The sequence below is a fragment of the Delphinapterus leucas genome, chromosome 2 (genome assembly GCF_059928025.1).
Source record: "Delphinapterus leucas isolate spDelLeu-1000000601 "Yukka" chromosome 2, BTC_Dleu_Yukka2, whole genome shotgun sequence".
Taxonomy (NCBI): Eukaryota; Metazoa; Chordata; class Mammalia; order Artiodactyla; family Monodontidae; genus Delphinapterus; species Delphinapterus leucas.
In genome coordinates this window covers 7144643-7168833 of record NC_143130.1, presented here as the reverse complement: position 1 = coordinate 7168833, position 24191 = coordinate 7144643, and the positions used below count along the sequence as shown (strand labels likewise).

The following is a 24191-nucleotide window of genomic DNA, read 5'->3' as shown; positions in this document are numbered from 1 at the left end:
AACACCTCTAACAACCCAGAAGAGCTTCTGCTTTGCCACTTATTAGATCTTGGTGAGCTTGTGGTCTCGGTTAAGTTACCTAACGTCTCTGAGTCTTAGAGTCTTCATCTAAAAGTATAAATGAGATAATGTGGGTAAAGTGCTTAGCCCTGGTACCTGGCACATAGTTGAACATTCAATAAAACTGTCTATTACAAAGTTGGTAATGACAACACAAAGATTTTTATTCCCTTCTGCAAATGGGGAGAGACACAAAGTAATTATTAGCACCCAACTTTGTCAAATAAAGCACCAAGTCAAAAGAGGTAGGGAACCCAGGAATTATTAATAACTCTATATTCAAATAAAATGGGAACCTTAAGACAAAGGGGAAAGACAGGAACAGATACATTCTTTGGATACTTCTCATACACAATTTCCTTTGTACTTTCAGAGTAGGCATGCAAAAAGAAGCCATTATTTACCTTGCCCACAACCTATATGATTTGCATAATCAATCCAGAGTCGAGGCTGGTAGAAATCTGAGGCTTTTGAAGAGAATAAGAATGAAGACAGGTCAGACCCACACCAGAAATGGCCCCTATCTACTCAGAGATGAAGTGGTCACAAGGAGACAAGAGATACCCAGGAGAGGGCATCCTCTCCCACTGGTCCACACCGATGCCCTTTCTTCAGATGCCTGCCTTAAAACTACCCATTAACACAGTCCGTTCTGGTTCTGTGCAGTAGTTCCACTCCATAAGCCACTGCAGACAGGAGACCACTGTTCCTGTGGGAAATAAATACAGTGTTTCCCTGAGCCTCCAGTCACAGCGCTTTGTCAACCGATCAAGTACACAACCTTCTTTTATGTGTGCTTCTCTTTAAAGATATCGTCCGTAGAATACACCGTTGATCCATGAACACTGAGCTCATAGCCAGTGGCGCTGCAGCTCACGCCTGAAGAGAACTTATCCGACACAGGCACTGCCTCAGCAGGGCACATCTCGGCCTTCCTGGAGCTTAGGAACACTTGAGAGCACTTCAGCGCTACACTTGGAGGCTGTTTCAAACGGCAAAATCACCCCAAAAAGCACACAAATATGGAAAACGCAGCAGTAAAAAGACGGCAAAGAGGACACTCGTTTACAGCCCGGGAGCTGAAACAAGAAGGCAGGAGGCCACCATGTGCGACCTGAGTCGGGAATGTGCGTGTCGGGTGACTCAAATCTTTTGCGGCCCTGCGGTGCACGTCTGCAAATGACCACAGAGCGCCACTCGCGCTGATGTGGGGATTCAAACAAATGTCAGTGAGCAGGCAGATTTGTAAATGAGGAATCCGCAAATAATGAGGATCAACCGTACTTGGGGGAAAAAAAAAAAAAGGAAAATGATCTTTAAATCTATTCACATTTGTTTTCCTTTTTTTTTTGGGTCTCGCCACGCGGCATGCAGGATCTTCCTTCCCTGACCAGGGATGGAACCCGTGCCCCCTGCAGTGGACGCGCGGAGTTCTAACTACTGGACCACTGGGGAATGCCCCCTACTATTTACATTTTTAAATATAGTTCAGCGTGTTCTATACACAGGATATAGGCGTATTAATTAAAGCAGTTTTCCGGAAAGCCTCTCTCTTCTCACTGGACACAGTGAGAGAAGATGAGTAACCAGAGCTCAGGGTAACCCCGCCACAAGCAGGATAACTGCTGTCACCCGAGGAGAGAAGGAAGAGAGGAAGCAGGTCAGCCGCTCCACCCCTCTACCCAAGCAGCAGGGAGATGCCTCCCCATTGGGAGCTAACTTTATAGAATCCCAGGAAGGCTGTGCTTCCCAACTTGGCTGCTAACTATACTGAAGAAGAGAAATAAGAGCAGTTATGATTGAAAAGTTTTCCCCAATTAGAAGCCCTCCCTGTGGCTGAGACAGAAAAGGATGCTGAGAGGTAAGAGGAAGGTTGAGCAACAGTGATGCTGGGCCAGATGCCTAGTCCAGGACAAATCACCAGGAAGGGGCTTTGACAACAACCTAAAAGTCAGGATAAACTGATAAAGAAAACGTTAACTAAATTATACCATCCAGATGAATTACTTCCAGGCTACTCTCAAATAATCCATTTGCACCTGGAAGCTAAGCCCAGCTATTGAAGAGAGATGTCACTGGGATACTTTGATACCAAATAATCATTTACAGTTTTCTGGCTGACTTGAAAAGAATGCTGCTACCTGACCCCAATGTTCATAGCAGCACAATTTACAATCGCCAAGACATGGAAGCAACCTAAGTGTCCATCGACAGACGAATGGATAAAGAAGATGTGGTACATATATACAATGGGATATTACTCAGCCATAAAAAAGAATGAAATAATGCCATTTGCAGCAACATGGGCGGACCTAGAGATTATCATACTAAGTGAAGAAAGTCAGAAAAAGCCAAGTATTATATCACTTATATGTGAAATCTAAAAAGTGATACAAATGAACTTATTTACAGACATAGAAAACAAACTTATGGTTACCAAAGGGGAAAGGGGGCAGGCGAGAGATAAGTTAGGAGTTTGGGATTAACAGATACACACACTACTATATAGAAAATAGACAAACAACAAGGACCTACTGTATGGCACAGGGAACTATATTCAATATTTTGTAATAACCTATAAGGGAAAAGAATCTAAAAAAAAAGAATGTAGATAAATATATATATTTATATATATAAATGAGTCACTTTACTGTACACTAGAAACTTAACAACATTGTAAACCAACCATACTTCAATAAAAAATTTTTTTAAAAATGCTGCTACCTGGAGCTCTGCAAGAATCCACCTGTTCAAATCATCACCATGCCCATGCTCACTGCTGCAGAGCTATATCCATGTACCCCCAATGCAAAAATAATCGCTATCAGGGAAATGCGTTAAGTGCAGAAAGGGCAAAACTAAAATTATGTATGACTTAAAGTGTCATAAAAAGCCAGCTTTTATATTGCTTTTTCTCCAATACATGAAATTACTGAATCCCTGCACTTGTAAGATGCTAGCATTTACTTTGGAAATGCATGAGGATTCTGCAAATAAATTACATATGTCAGGTTCCCATTCTAGTATGTCAATTTCCTATATAAAAACTACCATAACGGGGACTTTCCTGGCGGTCCAGTGGTTAGGACTCTCAGCTTCCACTGCAGGGGTCACGGGTTCGGTCCCTGGTCGGGGAACTAAGATCCCGCATTTCGCGTGGCACAGCCAAAAAAAAATACCATAACAATACCATTTTAAGCCCTCTTCAACTGAATAATTCTACTATACTATGTCCTAAGGACAGGGTCTACACCTCAGTCACCTTTGTTCTTCCTCATTGCTGAATATTCAGGACAATTTTTTAAACGGCTTTTCAGTACAATCAAACTTTGGAAGAGGCCAAGAATCTGCACAGTACCCTAAGGCTACCAATAATGAGATTTTATCTGTAGTACTCCTTCAAATAAGATTTACGATTCTTTTTTTTTTCAATCTTCTTTTTTTCTTGCTGAAGTATAGTTGATGTACAATATTATATGTAAGTTACAGGTATACAATGCAGTGATTTACAACTTTGAAAGGTTATACTCCACATATAGTTATTATAGAATACTGGCTATATTCCCTGGCTTGTATAATGTTGGAGTATCTTCTTTTACCTTCTTAACTATTACTTCCTTGGGGAAGCTTTTTATGTTTTGCTTGTTTGCTTTTTAATTTTATGTATTAAACTATAGTTGATTTACAATATTGTGTTAGTTTCAGGTGTACAGCTTCAGATTCTTTTCCATTATAGGTCATCACAAGACACTGAATACAGTTCCAAGTGCTAAACAGTCAGATTTATGATTTTTTATGACACATGAACAGAACTGAAGTGGGGAATTTAAAATACATTTAGAAAGCAAGTTGGAAAGAAAACCTTAATCATATGTTTTCTTCAATGTTTAGGCTGAAAACAAGTGATGATAGCAATTTCCTTTAGACTTAGTAACACAGCTCATCCACTGAGATGTCTTCCCTAAATTTCTTTAGGAAAAGCCACAACCAGTCTTAAGCGGTAGAAAAAGAGATGCCCGCAGAAGCCACGAAGGGGAGTATATGAGGTCCTCTTACCTCACTGTAGGAGGAGTGAAAAGAAAAGCAGGCTCTGTACGAACTCTCTCCAGTCCTAAAGTGAGATGAAAACACAAAATTAAAGGTCACTTATCAAAACTAAGCTAAGTTCTAAATTTCAAGTCTTCTTATTCAGGCTCCTGCAGTATGAAATCACCTTTCCAAAAAGAATTTCTTCCTGGGACAAGGGGGAACTCTTTCCAGAAATGTAAATTTTTGTAGACATTCTGAATGGCCAACGTTAAGGAAATTTGCTAAAACGTGGTGATCAGTATGGGACTCCTCTACTCCACCAAAGGCTTCTACTTCATACAACGTCAGTTCCTAACTCCCTGCCAAGCAAGACGCCCTGTCTCTAACCCTCTCATCTGTCTAACTCAAGTAGACCCCAGGAAATACTGGCTAATGGTATTAGCCAATAGACAGCTTTGAAAGCCGCATCTCTTTAGTTTAAATAGAGTTTAAATTTCAGAAGTTATTTTCCACAATTATAATATATCCTCTTCTTAGGCTTAGGCTAGATTGCATTTCAACTATCGATTTACCTCAAGGCAAGGTTTCTCTCGAAAGACACTGCTTGCTTACCTCACTATGACATTGGTTTTTCTGGCTCTTTCTCCAAACCACATAGTGGATGGCTTAATGCTGATTGTGTGGAGTGGAATTCTATTTTTGGAGGTAACGCCACAGGGTAACTTATTCCACTGAAAATATTCCTCTGCCTAAAAAAGATTTAAAAAATATAGTAAAGCAGTTTAATATTTTCAACAAATCTGTTTGTAGGCAGGGTCTCAAAAACAAATGTAGATGAGTTTTCAGACATGAAAATATATATATATATATAGACATGAGGAAACAGGTAAGCCCAAATTGAGGAATGTTCCACAAAACAACTGACCTGAACTCTTCAAATATGTCAGTGTGATGAAAGAAAAGCAAAAGGTTTGAGACTTGATCTACATGAAAAGAAACTGAAGAGGCCTGAGCAAATGCAAAAGATGATTCTTAATAAAATCCTGGATGACTGTATTAAGAACAGGAGACCCTGCTCTTCCCTCCACAAGCCATAAAGGACATGATCGGGACAACGAGGGAAATTTGAATATGGACTCCATCACATCCAGTAGGGTCGTATCAATGCTAAACTTCCTGAGTGTGGGAACGGTACTGTGGTCGTGCAGGAGAACGTCCTTGTTTACGGCAAAGTGTCATGGCATCTGCAACTGACTCTCAAGTGGATTGGGGGGTGGGGGTGCTAGTTACACAGAGACAGACACAGAGTACGTCAGGGAGCAGACGTGATGGTGTTAACACACGGGAAGCCAGAGGAAGAAGACGTGGTGTTTGTATGACCCAGTGATTCCACACCCGGGTATATATCCAGAAAAAAAAACAGAAACACTAATTTGAAAAGATACATGCACCCCAATGTTCATAGCAGCATTATTTACAACTGCCAAGATATGGAATCAACTTAAGTGTCCATCAACAAATGAATGAATAAAGAAGATGTGGTGTATAAAAATATATACAATGAACTACTACTCAGCCATAAAAAAGAATAAAATTTTGCCATCTGCAACAACATGGATGGACGTGTAGGGTATTATGCTAAGTGAAATAAGTCAGACAGAGAAAGACAAATACTGTATGATATATGTAGAATCTAAAAAATACAACAAACTAGTGAATATAACAAAACTCACAGATATAGAGAATAAACTAGTGGTTATCAGTGGGGAGAGGGAAGGGGGAGGGGCAAATAAGGGCATGGGACTAAGAGGTACAAACTCTTAGGTTTAAAATGAGCTACAAGGATATATGGTACAACACACGGAATAGAGCCAATATTTTATAGTAGCTATAAATGGAATACAACCTTTAAAAACTGAATCACTACATTGTACAGCTGTAACATATAACATTGTACATCAACTACACTTCAATTTAAAACAAAAGAGTACATGGTGTTCTTTGTACTAGTCTAACAAATTTACTGCTTTAAATTTTTTTTTTTTGCAGCACGCGGGCCTCTCACTGTCGTGGCCTCTCCCGTTGCGGAGCACAGGCTCCAGACGCGCAGGCTCAGCGGCCATGGCTCACGGGCCCAGCCGCTCCGCGGCATGTGGGATCCTCCCGGACCGGGGCACGAACCCATGTCCCCTGCATCGGCAGGTGGACTCTCAACCACTGCGCCACCAGGGAAGCCCTGCTTTAAAATTTATCAAAATAAAGTTGGAGAGGAAAGTAACATGTGTTTTTAAAAGGTTGAAAACCAATGGGACTATTTTCCCAAAGACATTACATTTAGATAGGAATCCTTCGACACCATGAACACTCCATCCAAATCAAATATCACTGGAGCACTTTTGGTGCTGTTTCTCACGAGGCTGTGGGTAAGAGTGCTCCAGGGCTGTGCAGGCTGCTCTGTTGAATATTTTTAAGGCTATGTGACCTGAGACACATACCTTAAGCTGCTAGAAGTAGTGTTTCAAGGCGAGTAGCCATGTGGGAAATGACAGGGGGTGAGTTAAGCTACTTTGTGGTTTGTGAGAAAATTTAGACCAAAAAGAAATTCTGCCAATTAAAATATTTACGGGGCATGGTAGGGGCAAAGAGTACAAGTCCAAAAGAAAAAGGACAAAACAGTTTCTACTTTGTATCTACATTGTTTTTATCCATCCATTTAATTCATTGCATGTGTATGTGTGTGTGTACATATACAAACAGAATGATGAAATAAATTCATGATGCAAGTTATAGTATGCAGCTGACCAATCATCAAAAGTAATTTCTTACCTAGTAGCTCTCCTGCAGTGGTCTGAAATAGAATCTTCCATGCTATGGATAAGAATCGTTTTTTTTTGTTGTTGTTTTTAAATTTTGCTTTACTTTAGTGCTGAGCAAGTTTACTTTAGGATTTTGGCTGATGGAGCTAATATCACTGTTTTCTTTTTAATTTATTTATTTTATTTATTTTTATTTTTGGCAGTGTTGGGTCTTTGTTGCTGTGCGCAGGCTTTCTCCAGTTGCGTCAAGCGGTGGCTACTCTTCGTTGCGGTGCACGGGCTTCTCATTGCAGCGGCCTCTCTTGTTGCAGAGCATGGGCTCTAGGCCTGCAAGCCTCAATAGTTGGGGCGCACGGGCTCAGTAGTTGTGGCGCACGGGTTTAGGTGCTCCACGGCATGTGAGATCTTCCTGGACCAGGGCTCGAACCCGCGTCCCCTGCATTGGCAGGCGGATTCCCAACCACTGCGCCACCAGGGAAGCCCTAATATTACTGTTACAATGATTATCTAAATGTATAAATGCACTGTTTACTAAAATAAAAATTACTCAGCATATGAATGCTAAGATTAAAGATTTACAGAACATCCGGAGCCTGTGCTCCGCAATGGGAGAAGCCACAGCAATGAGAGGCCCGCGTACCGAAAAAAAAAAAAAAAAAAAAAAAGATTTACAGAACAATTAGGATCACACATACCCCTACATGTGAAGATGACTAATTAGTAGCAGTGACATTGAATGACAATATAAATTAAAATGGAAATGTTAAAGGCCAATTTAAAATTTAACACCTGGCAGGTAATAAGAGAAGAGAGTTCTATGGTGGCATCAGAAAACCAATTACCAGTGAGTTCCAAAGACACTAAAAACATTCATTTGAAATTGGACCAGCAATACATGTAACTATTTCAAAATTCAAAGCAAAGTTATATCTAGATATTTATCTCAAATGAGGAGAAAGAAAATAAAGTTTATAAATGCGCACGTGTCATGAGTCTCAGAAGTAAATCACGGGCTTTCCTGGTGGCGCAGTGGTTAAGAATCTGCCTGCCAATGCAGGGGACACAGGTTCAAGCCCTGGTCCGGGAAGATCCCACATGCCGTGGAACAACTAAGCCTGTGAGCCACAAATACTGAGCCCACGTGCCACAACTACTGAAGCCCGCACACCTAGAGCCTGTGATTCACAACAAGAGAAGCCACTGCAATGAGAAGCCTGCGCCTCGCAAGGAAGAGAAGCCCCCCACTTGCCGCAACTAGAGAAAGCCTGCGCAGCAACGAAGACCTAAGGCAGCCAAAAATAAATAAATAAATAAATTTATTTTTTAAAAAAGTAAATCACAACGGGTTGTGATTGTTTTCTTAAATTATAAGCTCTAACATGTTACTAATTTCCTTACAAATAAACTGTTCATTACATAAGTCATTACAAATCAACACGTATCAATTGTATAAATATATTTCATTAATAATTAAAAGTACTGAGACTCTGGGAGGGCTCATGCCAAGGAGTACTTCCCACAACGTCTGCTGCCAGTGTCCTTGCCCCACGGTGAGCCACAGCCCCCACCCACCCCCACCTCTGCAGGAGACCCTCCAACACTAGCAGGAACAAAAGCCTTAAGCCAAGAAAGAAAGGACACCAAACCCTGTGATCCTCATGCCACAGTTGAAGACCCATTGTGTCTCAGGAAATGGAACAGAAAAAAACCCCAAAAAACCTACCCTTTGTAATAGAGATACACCAGAAATACATCTACACGTGGAACAACTCCTACAGAACACCTACTGAACGCTGGCAGGAGACCTCAGACCTCCCAAAAGGCAAGAAACCCCCCACGTACCTGGGTAGGGCAAAAGAGAAAACAGAGACAAAAGGATAGGGATGGGACCTGCACCAGTGGTAGGGAGCCGTGAAGGAAGAACCGTTTCCACACACTAGGAGCCCCTTTGCGGGTGGAGACTGCGGGTGGCGGAGGGGGGAAGCTTCGGAGCCGCGGAGGAGAGCGCAGCAATGGGGGTGCGGGGGCAAAGCAGAGAGATTCCCGCACAGAGGATCGGTGCCAATCGGCACTCACCAGCCCGAGAGGCTTGTCTGCTCCCCCGCCGGGGTGGGCAGGGCTGGGAGCTGAGGCTCGGGCTTCGGTCTGAGCGCAGGGAGAGGACTGGGGTTGGCGGCGTGAACACAGCCTGCAGGGGGTTAGTGCACCACGGCTGGCCGGGAGGGAGTCCGGGAAAAGTCTGGAGCTGCCGAAGAGGCAAGAGACTTTTTCTTCCCTCTTTGTTTCCTGGTGCGCGAGGGGAGGGGATTCACAGCGCTGCTTAAAGGAGCTCCAGAGACAGGCGCGAGCCGCGGCTAACAGGGCGGTCCCAAGAGACAGGCCTGAGATGCTAAGGCTGCTGCTGCTGCCACCAAGAAGCCAGTGTGCGAGCACAGGTCACTATCTACACCCCCCTTCCGGGAAGCCTGTGCAGCCCGCCACTGCCAGGGTCCCGGGATCCAGGGATAACTTTCCCGGGAGAACGCACGCGCGGCGTGCCTCAGGCTGGTGCAACGTCGCCGGCCTCTGCCGCCGCAGGCTCGCCCCGCACTCCGTGCCCCTCCCTCCCCCGGCCTGAGTGAGCCAGAGCCTCCGAATCAGCGGCTCCTTTAACCCCGTCCTGTCTGAGCGAAGAACAGACGCCCTCCGGCGACCTACACGCAGAGGCGGGGCCAAATCCAAACCTGAACCCCGGGAGCTGTGAGAACAAAGAAGAGAAAGGGGAATCTCTCCCAGCAGCCTCAGGAGCAGCGGATTAAAGCTCCACAATCAATGTGATGTACCTGCATCTGTGGAATACCTGAATAGACAACGACTCATCCCAAATTGAGGAGGTGGGCTTCGAGAGCAATATTTATGATTTTTTCCCCTTTTCCTCTTTTTGTGAGTGTGTATGTTTCTGTGTGAGATTTTGTCTGTATAGCTTTGCTTTTGTCCTTGGGTTCTATCCATCCGTCTTTTTTTTTTCTTTAAAAAAATTTTTTTTCTTAATAATTATTTTTTCTTTTAATAACTGTATTTTATTTTATCTTTATATTATATTATTTTATCTCCTTCCTTCCTCCCTCCCTCCCTCCCTCCCTCTCTCTCTCTCTTTCTTTCTTTCCCCTTGTATTCTGCGCCATGGGGATGAAAGGCTCTTGGTGCTGCAGCCAGGAGTCAGTGCTGTGCCTCTGAGGTGGGAGAGCCAACTTCAGAATACTGGTCCACAAGAGACCTCCCAGCACCACATAACATCAAACGGTGAAAATCTCCCAGAGATCTCCATCTCAACACCAGCACCCAGCTTCACTCAACGACCAGCAAGCTACAGTGCTGGACATCCTATGCCAAACAACTAGCAAGACAGGAACACAACCCCACCCATTAGCAGAGGCTGCCTAAAATCATAATAAGTCCACAGACACACCAAAACACACCACCAGACATGCACCTGCCCACCAGAAAGACAAGATCCAGCCTCATCCACCAAAACACAGGCACTAGTCCCCTCCACCAGGAAGCCTACACAATCCACTGAACCAACTTTAGCTACTGGGGACAGACACCAAAAACAACAGGAACTACAAAGCTGCAGCCTGCAAAAAAGGAGACCTCAAACACAGTAAGATAAGCAAAATGAGAAGACAGAAAAACACACAGCAGATGAAGAAGCAAGATAAAAACCCACCAGACCTAACAAACGAAGAGGAAATAGGCAGTCTACCTGAAAAAGAATTCAGAATAATGATAGTAAAGATGATCCAAAATCTTGAAAATAGAATAGAGAAAATGCAAGAAACATTTAACAAGGACCTAGAACTAAAGATGAAACAAGCAACGATGAACAACACAATAAATGAAATTAAAAATACTCTAGATGGGATCAATAGCAGAATAACTGAGGCAGAAGAACGGATAAGTGACCTGGAAGATAAAATAGTGGAAATAACTACTGCAGAGCAGAATAAAGAAAAAAGAATGAAAAGAACTGAGGACAGTCTCAGAGGCCTCTGGAACAACATTAAATGCACCAACATTCGAATTATAGGGGTTCCAGAAGAAGAAGAGAAAAAGAAAGGGACTGAGAAAATATTTGAAGAGATTAGAGTTGAAAACTTCCCTAATATGGGAAAGGAAATACTTAATCAAGTCCAGGAAGCACAGAGAGTCCCATACAGGATAAATCCAAGGAGAAATACGCCAAGACACATATTAATCAAACTGTCAAAAATTAAGTACAAAGAAAACATGTTAAAAGTAGCAAGGGAAAAAACAACAAATAACACACAAGGGAATCCCCATAAGGCTAACAGCTGATCTTTCAGCAGAAACTCTGCAAGCCAGAAGGGACTGGCAAGACATATTTAAAGTGATGAAGGAGAAAAACCTGCAACCAAGATTACTCTACCCAGCAAGGATCTCATTCAGATTTGATGGAGAAATTAAAACCTTTACAGACAAGCAAAAGCTGAGAGAGTTCAGCACCACCAAACCAGCTTTACAACAAATGCTAAAGGAACTTCTCTAGGCAAGAAACACAAGAGAAGATAAAGACCTACAATAACGAACCCAAAACAATTTAGAAAATGGGAATAGGAACATACATATCGATAATTACCTTAAATGTAAATGGACTAAATGCTCCCACCAAAAGACACAGATTGGCTGAATGGATACAAAAACTAGACCCATATATTTACTCTCTACAAGAGACCCACTTCAGACCTAGAGACACATACAGACTGAAAGTAAGGGGATGGAAAAAGATATTCCATGCAAATGGAAACCAAAAGAAAGCTGGAGTAGCAATTCTCATATCAGACAAAATAAACTTTAAAATAAAGACTATTAGAAGAGACAAAGAAGGACACTACATAATGATCAAGGGATCGATCCAAGAAGATATAACAATTGTAAATATTTATGCACCCAACATAGGAGCACCTCAATACATAAGGCAAATACTAACAGCCATAAAAGGGGAAATCGACAGTAACACATTCATAGTAGGGGACTTTAACACCCCACCTTCACCAATGGACAGATCATCCAAAATGAAAATAAATAAGGAAACACAAGCTTTAAATGATACATTAAACAAGATGGACTTAATTGATATTTACAGGACATTCCATCCAAAAACAACAGAATACACATTTTTCTCAAGTGCTCATGGAAAATTCTCCAGAATAGATCATATCTTGGGTCACAAATCAAGCCTTGGTAAATTTAAGAAAACTGAAATTGTATCAAGTATCTTTTCTGACCACAACGCTATGAGACTAGATATCAATTACAGGAAAAGATCTGTAAAAAATACAAACACATGGAGGCTAAACAATACACTCCTTAATAACGAAGTGATCACTGAAGAAATCAAACAGGAAATTAAAAAATACCTAGAAACAAATGACAATGGAGACACGATGACCCAAAACCTATGGGATGCAGCAAAAGCAGTTCTAAGAGGGAAGTTTATAGCAATACAATCCTACCTTAAGAAACAGGAAACATCTAGAATAAACAACCTAACCTTGCACCTAAAGCAATTAGAGAAAGAAGAACAAAAAACCCCCAAAGTTAGCAGAAGGAAAGAAATCATAAAAATCAGATCAGAAATAAATGAAAAAGAAATGAAGGAAACGATAGCAAAGATCAATAAAACTAAAAGGGGGTTCTTTGAGAAGATAAGGAAAATTGATAAACCATTAGCCAGACTCATCAAGAAAAAAGGGAGAAGACTCAAATCAATAGAATTAGAAATGAAAAAGGAGAAGTAACAACTGACACTGCAAAAATACAAAAGATCATGAGAGATTACTACAAGCAACTCTATGCCAATAAAATGGACAACCTGGAAGAAATGGACAAATTCTTTGAAATGCACAACCTGCCAAGACTGAATCAGGAAGAATAGAAAATATGAACAGACCAATCACAAGCACGGAAATTGAAACTGTGATTAAAAATCTGCCAACAAACAAAAGCCCAGGACCAGGTGGCTTCACAGGAGAATTCTATCAAACTTTTAGAGAAGAGGTAGCACCTATCCTTCTCAAACTCTTCCAAAATATAGCAGAGGGAGGAACACTCCCAAACTCATTCTACGAGGCCACCATCACCCTGATACCAAAACCAGACAAGGATGTCACAAAGAAAGAAAACTACAGGCCAATATCACTGATGAACATAGATGCAAAAATCCTCAACAAAATACTAGCAAACAGAATCCAACAGCACATTAAATGGATCATACACCATGATCAAGTGGGGTTTATTCCAGGAATGCAAGGATTCTTCAATATACGCAAATCAATCAACGTGATACACCATATTAACAAACTGAAGGAGAAAAACCATATGATCATCTCAATAGATGCAGAGAAAATTTTTGACAAAATTCACCACCCATTTATGATAAAAACCCTCCAGAAAGTAGGCATAGAGGGAACTTTCCTCAACATAATAAAGGCCATATATGACAAACCCACAGCCAACATCATCCTCAATGGTGAAAAACTGAAAGCATTTCCACTAAGATCAGGAACAAGACAAGGTTGCCCACTCTCACCACTCTTATTCAACATAGTTTTGCAAGATTTAGCCACAGCAATCAGAGAAGAAAAGTAAATAAAAGGAATCCAAATTGGAAAAGAAGAAGTAAAGCTGTCACTGTTTACAGGTGACATGATACTATACATAGAGAATCCTAAAGATGCTAGCAGAAAACTACTAGAGCTAATCAATGAATTTGGTAAAGCAGCAGGATACAAAATTAATGCACAGAAATCTCTGGCATTCCTATACACTAATGTTGAAAAATCTGAAAGTGAAATCAAGAAAACACTCCTATTTACCACTGCAACAAAAAGAATAAAATATCTAGGAATAAACCTACCTAAGGAGACAAAAGACCTGTATGCAGAAAATTATAAGACACCGATGAAAGAAATTAAAGATGATACAAATAGATGGAGAGATATACCATGTTCTTGGATTGGAAGAGTCAACATTGTGAAAATGACTCTACTACCCAAAGCAATCTACAGATTCAATGCAATCCCTATCAAACTACCACTGGCATTTTTCACAGAACTAGAACAAAAAATGTCACAATTTGTATGGAAACACAAAAGATCCCGAATAGCCAAAGCAATCTTGAGAAAGAAAAACGGAGCTGGAGGAATCAGGCTTCCTGACTTCAGACTATACTACAAAGCTATAGTAATCAAGACAGTATGGTACTGGCACAAAAACAGAAAGAGAGATCAATGGAACAGGATAGAAAGCCCAGAGATAAACCCACACACATATGGTCACCTTATCTTTGATAAAGGAGGCAGGAATGTACAGTGGAGAAAGGACAGCCTCTTGAATAAGTGGTGCTGGGAAAACTGGACAGGTACATGTAAAAGTATGAGATTAGATCACTCCCTAACACCATACACAAAAATAAGCTCAAAATGGATTAAAGAACTAAATGTAAGGCTAGAAACTATCAAACTCTTAGAGGAAAACATAGGCAGAACACTCTATGACATAAATCACAGCAAGATCCTTTTTGACCCACCTCCTAGAGAAATGGAAATAAAAACAAAAATAAACAAATGTGACCTAATGAAACTTCAAAGCTTTTGCACAGCAAAGGAAACCATAAACAAGACCAAAAGACAACCCTCAGAATGGGAGAAAATATTTGCAAATGAAGCAACTGACAAAGGATTAATCTCCAAAATTTATAAGCAGCTCATGCAGCTCAATAACAAAAAAACAAACAACCCAATCCAAAAATGGGCAGAAGACCTAAATAGACATTCCTCCAAAGAAGATATACAGACTGCCAACAAACACATGAAAGAATGCTCAACATCATTAATCATTAGAGAAATGCAAATCAAAACTACAATGAGATATCATCTCACACCAGTCAGAATGGCCATCATCAAAAAATCTAGAAACAATAAATGCTGGAGAGGGTGTGGAGAAAAGGGAACACTCTTGCACTGCTGGTGGGAATGTGAATTGGTACAGCCACTATGGAGAACAGTATGGAGGTTCCTTAGAAAACTACAAATAGAACTACCATATGACCCAGCAATCCCACTACTGGGCATATACCCTGAGAAAACCACAATTCAAAAAGAGTCATGTACCAAAATGTTCATTGCAGCTCTATTTACAATAGCCCGGAGATGGAAACAACCTAAGTGTCCATTATCAGATGAATGGATAAAGAAGATGTGGCACATGTATACAATGGAATATTACTCAGCCATAAAAAGAAACGAAATTGAGCTATTTGTAATGAGGTGGATGGACCTAGAGTCTGTCATACAGAGTGAAGTCAGAAAGAGAAAGACAAATACCGTATGCTAACACATATATATGGAATTTAAGGGGAAAAAATGTCATGAAGAACCTAGGGGTAAAACAGGAATAAAGACACAGACCTACTAGAGAATGGACTTGAGGATATGGGGAGGGGGAAGGGTAAGCTGTGACAAAGCAAGAGAGTGGCATGGACATATATACACTACCAAACGTAAAATAGATAGCTAGTGGGAAGCAGGTACATAGCACAGGGAGATCAGCTCGGTGCTTTGTGACTGCCTGGAGGGGTGGGATAGGGAGGGTGGGAGGGAGGGAGACGCAAGAGGGAAGAGATATGGGAACATATGTATATGTATAACTGATTCACTTTGTTATAAAGCAGAAACTAACATACCATTGTAAAGCAATTATACTCCAATAAAGATGTAAAAAAAAAATTTAAAGTACTGAACATCTGTGTCTGTTTCCTAATTAGGAAGTTTACGGTAATGGAATACAGTGATGTGTAGTTGCATGACATTGATCTACGAACAAGATCTCAGCCTCAGTTTTTACGTTTGTAAATTGAAGAGCCAACAAAATGGAATTTGAGTTTCCTTCTGGACCTAAAATTCTGTTTTTCATGGATCACACAAACAATAAGAGAAACACTTCACCACATACCTTTGGATGCCGACACGCATGGATCTGAGTGTCACGGTCTGTTGTGAGATGATGAAGAATGTCAGGCATGTTTCGAAACATGTCTAGTTTATTCACGTGAACCTGAGGAAAACAATACAAATAAAGCACATTATTGGAATTGTATTTCCTGTAAATAAAGTGTTAAGGGTAATTAGGCAAGGTCAAATCATCCAGTTAAAACTAAGTCTTTCTTCTTCCTCGAAGCCTAGTTTTCAGCTATTTCAACGCAGGACGCTGAGATCCCATTTCCAGCAGTCTGCGTTACCACCCGTTGTGGGTGGTAATGAAAAGTCTGGCGACTCGGCTGGTGGATTTCATTGGATCGATCCATCAAGAGTCATTCGATTCATATTTATTGTGCACCTGCTCTATGTCAAGCTTTATTCTAAATATGGCGTGTACTGCAGAGAACAATCAAGAATCACTTGCTCATGGAATTCCCTGGCGGTCCAGTGGTTAGGACTTGGCACTTTCACTGCCGGGGCCCGGGTTTGATCCCTGGTCAGGGAACTAAGATCCCGCAAGCCATGAGGCACAGCCAAAAAATAAATAAAATAAAATACTAAACAAATGAATCACTTGCTCATGAAGACACACACAACACACTGCATACGGGCAGCTGGGGGAGAGGGAGGCCAGTGGGAAGAGGAAGTGGAGACCCAGGTCCTCCCTTTCCACACACCTTTTTATTGGATGAAAAGGAGGAGGGCAGATGCAAAAAAGCAAAACAAAACAAAACAAACCTCAGCCACCTTTAGAATTTTAAAGCGAATACGTTTTAAATTGTTAAAACCCACATGTCGGTTTTACTTGAATCGTTTTCTGGGTAGTTTTGAGTAAACAGCAAGTACTTAAATTAATACAAGGATAATGAAATAGCACTCCTCAAAAAAGTATGCTCATTTCGAAGTCTGAATAACAAAACACTTTAGAATAATGTTAAATCGCTGTGGTAATTAATACCAAGACAGCTATAGCAAGAGCCCGAGGATGAGACTTCCCTGGTGGAGCAGTGGTTAAGAATCCGCCTGCCAATGCAGGGGACACAGGTTCGAGCCCTGGTCCTGGAAGATGCCACATGCCGCGGAGCAACTAAGCCCGTGCGCCACAACTACTGAAGCCCGCGCACCTAAAGCCCGTGAGCCACAACTACTGAGCCTGCGTACTGCAACTACTGAAGCCCACGCACCTAGAGCCTGTGCTCTGCAACAAGAGAAACCACCACAATGAGAAGCCTGTGCACGGCAACAAAGAGCAGCTCCCGCTCGCCGCAACTAGAGAAAGCCCGCGTGCAACAACGAAGACCCAACAGATCCAAAAATAAATAAATTAATTAAAAAAGAACCCGAGCATGACTTCTTACTTATCCTGTGATATCCTGTAACTTATCCTTATTCCTCTCACTACCTGTTTACTAATGAGTAACAAGAAGTAACAAGGAATTGACTTTTCTGGCCTAAGAAGGATATAAAAGAGGCAAATTCTGAGATGTACAGAGAAACAGGGAGAAACTTTCATCCTCACAAAAATGAAGATGCTTGAAAAGGTTGCCATAAATCATCTCTTAGGTCCCTCTATCAAAAGACCTCACCAGTGCCTTCCCTGGTGGTCCAGTGGTTAAGACTCCACGCTTCCACTGCAAGGGGGCGCAGGTTCGAGCTCTGGTGGGGGAACAAAGATCCCGCATGCCGCCCAGCATGGACATAAATAAATAAATAAATAAATAAATTTTTAAATTAAAAAATCTCACTGTTCTCCCTTTTAAAATTCCTTCTCTAGAATTGTTTCTAACCCCTACAGAGGGATTAAGAGACTTGAAAGAGGGCTCACTCTGGGGTGCCTCCGGGGTCACCTTCCTAAGGCCTGCTTTCTCTTCCCCCACCTCCATCCCTGGACCCCTCCTCGGCCCAGGGTTTCTCCCTATGAGGCCTCAGAGCTGGAGGAGCTTCCAGTCTTTTCGATTTCACAACCACTAAAATTCACAAAACAAATTTGGGACTGGTAAGTGGTTGCTACCTTTATATTTTGCCAAGAGAGGACGTGAGAAAAAAAAAAAAGCAAATAGTAAAATGCGTGCACACATACAACCTATTACCACTGTGATTTTAATTTAAAGGACCATTTGAACACCAAAAAACATAAGAACGACAATCTCAGAATGAAAGCAAGTCCTTCCCAAAATGGAGAATTGGCAGCTTTACACCAAAAACATTTGGACACAAAAACTTAAGGAAGGAAGAAATTAAGGAAAGAATGGCTTAGGAAGTAAGGGCTTAGGGAGGGAGGGAGGAATTTTTAAAATTGCAAATGCAGAAGCACTAAATCTTTTCAGTTTTACTAAATTACATTGTATATAAGTGTTAAGTTCTTAGCACAAGTCTGTTAGCTGGGGGATAGATAGTAAAAGTTGACAAATGAAGTAGAATTTAAATGTCCGACTCGTTCCAGCATTTCGTTTTGTCCAGAGTCGCCACCAAAACTCCATCTCCTCTCATGGGAAGTGGGCGCTGCAGGAAGCACTTGGCATGCTCACCCGGCTGCCCGGGGTTCCGAGAGCCCAGCATCGAGCCACCTGGAAGGGACGGGTGAACACTGGCTCCCAGCCTGACCTGATGTGAATCGCCCATGGGGAGGGGGCTCAGTGCCTCAGGACAGCGTTCTTCACACACTTCTGACCATGACCCCCAGTAAGAAATATGTTTCCACGGCAACCGAGGATGCATACGCAGCATGTATGTACAGACGGTCCCAACTTGGGATGCTCGACCCAGGATTATTCAGCTTTGCGATGGTGAGAAACCAATATGCATCCAGTAGAAAACGGACTTCGGATTTTGAGTTACGATCTTTTCCTGAGCTGGCGGTATGATCCTCTCTCGTGATGCTGGTCAGCACCGCAGCAAGCTGCCGCCCCAGTGAGCCACGCGATCACGCGGGTGAACGGCCACCGTCCACACACTGACCACCATTCTGGACCCAGGCAACGATTCTGGTTTTCACTTTCACTACAGCACTCAATAAATTACACGAGACACTCCCCACTTTACTGTAAGATAGGCTTTGCGTTACGTGATTTTGCCCAACTGTAGGCTAATCCAAGTGTTGTGAGCACTTTTTTTTTTTACATCTTTATTGGAGTGTAATTACGTTACAATGTCGCGTTAGTTTCTGCTGTACAACAAAGTGAATCAGCTCTATGTATACATATATCCCCATATCCCCTTCCCTCTTGCGTCTCCCTCCCACCCTCCCTATCCCACCCCTCTAGGTGGTCACAAAGCACTGAGCTGATCTCCCTGTGCTATGCGGCTGCTTCCCACTAGTTGTCTATTTTACATTTGGTAGTGTATGTATGTCCATGCCACTCTCTCACTTCGTCCCACCTTCCCCTTCCCCCTCCCCGTGTCCTCAAGTCTGAGCAGGTTTAAGGTAGCTGAGGCTAAGCTATGGTGTTCAGTGGGTCAGGGGTATTTAAATACATTTTGACTCAATGAGATTTTCAACTTACGATGCATTTATTGGGCCGTAGCCCTGTGGTTAAGTCGAGGAAGATCTAGATATGTACGTGTCTGATTCCCCACATAAATTTTCACAAGACAATGTTTATTCTGACTGTAAGCAATACACTCAGATATTTCCTAGTTCAATTTTATTCTCATTGCTGGTCACAAACACTGAATTTATTTCATGACCCACAGTTTTGAAAAACTACTTCCTTTAGGGGACTTTTCACCAAAGGGCTCTTCCCACTGTCAATTCCTCCCAAGAGGAAGCGAATAAACAAAGACGACAAAGGCTGTCACGGTTTCCAGTCTGGGGGGGGGTGCTTTGGGGGGAAAGGGGGAAGGAGGGGAAAGGCAGAGTTGGGAGGATGGACAGGACCAAGAGGAAAGAAAGAGCCGTCAGGCACCTGGACTCCGAACTCCTCGCTGAGGTTGGTGAAGAGATACTCGTACCCGTAGGCAGCCTTGCAGCTCAGCCACACTACGTGGTATGGACTCCGCGTGATCCAGCTGCGAACCAGCTCCAGGATCCCATGCAGACACTCCTCCTGGGCAGGAAGGTTCAAAGGCAGTTAACACTTTTCCATTCTCAGGATTCCCAGATATTCACGCAAATGGAGACAATCACCATGCGATCTGTAATCTCACAAGCTTCCCTCTAAGAAATGCGGGCCGTGCTCCAGGGAGACGTACCCGACTAGGAATTTGGTAATATTTCGGATCGCAGAAAGTCGTGTCTAAGTACACACTCTGGATGTCTTTCACTCTGAAAACAAAAATGAAACAAGGGGTGTGACTCACCTCATGGGAAATAAAATATGGATAAAATCTAAACTCTTCGTTAGAGAGAGAAAATCTAAGACATCCAAATGGATGTTCCATTTGGAATTTTTTTTTTATTAACAACTTTGTCAGGAAATGATTTCCATATAACAAAATAACACAGATTTTGCATATGTGGTTCAGTGAATTGTGACCAATTCACGTAACTACTACCGCAGTCAGCACACGGAATGTTACCATTACCTCGTTTCAAGAGGAAAAGTTTGCTTTACCGTTACAAATATTATTATAATCGAGTTAGATTTCTAATAGAAACAAAGGCTCATATTTGGGGGGAGGGGGGAGAACAATAAAACCTTTAAAACAGTGCAGCCTTAACATTCAAGAATTACGTAAAGCCCAGAGTACCTGCCCCCGGAGTGCAGAAGCTCCATTCGGGCAGCTTCTCCTTTTGCCAATCTGAAGTCTCCCGTGTACAAGACGGTCCCATTGTTGCCCTGAAATAAAAACCTGAAAAGGGTACAGACCTCAGTGACTTCTAAGTCTCAGACAAAATCCTAATAAAGCAAATTTATACTAAATCCACAGCCCATGTTGCCTGCCAAGCACAGCCACTATGATAATGGAACTTCCACAGCACTAAACCACACCAGGCACTCAGCTGCACCTCTTCCCAAAGGGGGAAAATAATAACATGATGGAGATATCGCTGAGTTTGCAAGAAATGTCCTCTGAAATACATCAGCACCTTCCACTGTGTACTGAGATCATCCCTGCTCATGGAGAGAAAAATCCATGTGATGGGAAAATGCAAAGCCAATGGAAAGGCTGCTACTGAAGACTTCCATTGTAAGAAAGCCACGTTTCGAACGTGACCTGCACCTCAGTCCCCCAAGTTCAATTTGGAAGCAAAGATTACAGGAATTGCCATCATAAGACTCGAACCTCCCTGTACAGGTTATTTTCTAGACCCTACAAGTTTATTTCTACAAATACAATACATATCTACACAAAATAAATGGGCAAAATAGATAAGCCCCCTTACATAACTGATCCTGGGCAATGACCAGCTGGTAAGAGAGTCACAACAATCTCTTCCTTCTAAAAAGAAAATAAAAGAAGAAAATAATAATCATACAAGTTATCATTAGGACCCAGCTAAACAAAGCCCTCCTGAATACAACACACACAACTACTTCCCAAGAACGTGGTGCGCCTTTCTCCTCATTTCCCCACTCTCCAAACCCTGGAAACAAGTGGAATCCTCACCCACAAACAAATGGTTAAACGTAGAGTCACAGTGTGACACAGCAATTCCACTCTTGGGTATACACGCGAGAGACGCGAAAACTTAGGTCCACACAAAACGTGAATGTTCACCGCAGCATTATTCATACTAGCCAGAGTAGAAGCAGCCAAAGTGTCTATTGGCTGACGATTGAACCGGCAAAATGTGGTCTAGCCATACGATGGAATATTCTTTGGCCAAAAAAAGAAATGAAGAACTGATACATCCTACACCATGGATAAACACTGAAAGCATTATGCAAAGTGAAAGAAGTCACGAAAGACCGCATACTGTATGAGTCCATTTAAATACGATGTCCAGAATGGGCAAATCCATAGAGACTTACACTAGACTAGCAGTGGCCAGGAGCTGGGGGGAGGGAGAAACAGGGTCCCGTATTTCTTTCTGGGCAATGAAAATATTCTGAAATTGATTGTGGTGATGGATACACAACTCTGTGAATACACTAAAAGCCATTGAATAGTGTACTTTAACTGGGGTGAATGGTACGGTATGTGAATTATGTCTCAATAAAGCTGTTGTTAAAAAAAATAAAAATAAAAGGGAATTCCCTGGCAGTCAAGTGGTTAGAACTCCACGCTTCCACTGCAGGGAGCACGGGTTCAATCCCTGGTCAGGGTACTAGGTTCCTGCAAGCCGCACGGACAGTTAAAAAAAAAAAGTCTGATGCAGCCTGGTCCCAAGTCACCATGCAGCACGCTGTGCTGTCCTGTTAGGCGGAGCCTCATGGGCACTACAGCCTCTCGGGGCTCAGTACGTGGTGGGGCAGAGCTCTGGATGCGTCAGCTCTCCACTCGACCATGGTAACTCCCCCTGGATGTCTGACATCGTTCGTTCCAAAGGCCCTTTAGAAGGGGCTTTCTCACTGGTTGGAGCTGGAGACACACAAGTCTCAGTGGGAGAGGAGAAATGGAAAGGACAAGAGCGGGGCGGCTGGACTCAGCTCACCAAGAGCCACCTGCTGCCCAGTGCCCGATTCTGAGAAAGCCTTTCACCAACACACATTACAGGCCACCGGGCACTGACAGCATATCCCCAAAAGTGTCAGCTAACCGAGCTCAGGATGGCATTTAGGAAGGTTCAGGCCATCCCTTTCCCCTCCCTCAGGACAGTAAGTCGAGAAGTACTCCAATGCCTGATCTCCTCCAGGGAGGACATGTGAAATGTCGGCCCCTGTCCCATCACAGTCACACCACCAAGGACACCCTTCAGAGTTAAACGTGTCCACAGAGCAGGTTCTAATCGGGCTACGGAACAAATATTAACTAGATTTGCCATAAGATAGGAAAACACCGCCTAGCCCTAGGTATAATTTGAGATAAAAATAAATAAATACAGAAAAGGTGGGTTGGTACTCCTACTTACTATTAAAAAAGATAAATGCACAACACAAAAGTACCTGCCTCTAAATTTAAGGACAAAAAAATAAATTGGATCCACTTGGACAATGTCTTTTTCTTGAATACGAAAATGATTCAGAAAAAAAATCACAATATACATAAATTTGCTGCAAAAACATTAAGCATGGTTTTATATCCTGAACATTATAATAAACTTAATAAATGTGACAATCACACTGTATGGTAACATCATTTCTATGGAGCTCCTACAGTTAGCATGTGATACTAAACAGAAGCAGTTCCCACATGGTCCAGTCCTTCGGATGCAGAAAATAAATACATCACAAACGTTTTTTCCCTACAAACTCACTCATTTACTATAAATTTTATTCCTGGTTACATAAGCAATCAAATCAAGGAGAAAGATAAACAATCATTTAATGCTGAGTATAATAATAATTTTTAAAAACACAGTATTTAATATTTAGTTACCTCGCCTGACGCTTCATCGACTAAAGATATCTGGGTAGGAGTTTCAATTTCAATGGATATCTATTAAAATAAAATAAGAGGTCATGTATACATTGCATTATACATTTTCATGGGTTTTCATGGCTTTATATGCCTTTGCCATCTCAAACACAGAAAGGGAACTAAGAGACGTTACAGACTCTCTGTGGAACAATTTCTGATTTCACTATAATAATGGTTTAACAGCCCCAAAACATGATAAAGCTAATACAGTACCTTTCCTGAAGTTGATGTGGCAATATGGATTGAACGCCTTATAAACTTACACATCCTCAGACACAGCAATTCTACATCTATGAATTCAATTTTCCTCCCTTCACCTCCCCATGTTTTCTATGTGTTTAGGTTTTCTGCTGCAGAACACAGTCTGCCATCAGTCCATGGTGTGTTGGCCTAATTCACAGATTTGAGCTGCTATGAAAAGGTCGGAGTGTACGTGCACATTTTACTAGAAGAGTGAGGAGCACAGAGAGGCATCCAGTAAGTAGCTGATGAATAAACAGAATTTCCCACCTTTTTAGCCCACTGATGTCATAAGATTTACAGTGACTGAAATTCAGGTGTGAAAATATCCTTGCATTTCTGGAATAAACACACTGTATTCATGATACACTATTTTTTAATACTGTGAGATTCAGTCAGCTATGACCTTAATTAGGATATTCACACGTGAAATGGCCTTTTTTCCCCCATTTACTATCACTATCCATTCTGCCAGTGAGGTTGAGCAGCTTATCTTTTTAGTCTCTCCTACAATAGGGATCATTTGTTCTTTGAACATTTG

The 24191-nt window shown here is 41.9% G+C and overlaps 1 protein-coding gene across 5 annotated transcripts in view; it reads right to left on the bottom strand.

Annotated features, from left to right (window-relative positions):
* DCLRE1C (DNA cross-link repair 1C) overlaps positions 1–24191 on the bottom strand; it is a 66921-nt gene that overhangs the window by 22839 nt on the left and 19891 nt on the right. Inside the window, exons 4-11 of one of the 5 annotated variants that reach the window (XM_022580560.3) lie at positions 23369–23428; positions 21273–21328; positions 20636–20737; positions 20138–20210; positions 19852–19992; positions 15921–16022; positions 4702–4838; positions 4117–4171 (exon numbers count right to left, since the gene is read on the bottom strand). In XM_022580560.3, coding sequence (XP_022436268.2) covers positions 4117–4171; positions 4702–4838; positions 15921–16022; positions 19852–19992; positions 20138–20210; positions 20636–20737; positions 21273–21328; positions 23369–23428 — 726 coding nt within the window. The other 4 variants (XM_089906381.1, XM_022580564.3, XM_022580561.3 and 1 more) reach the window with 4 other exon arrangements.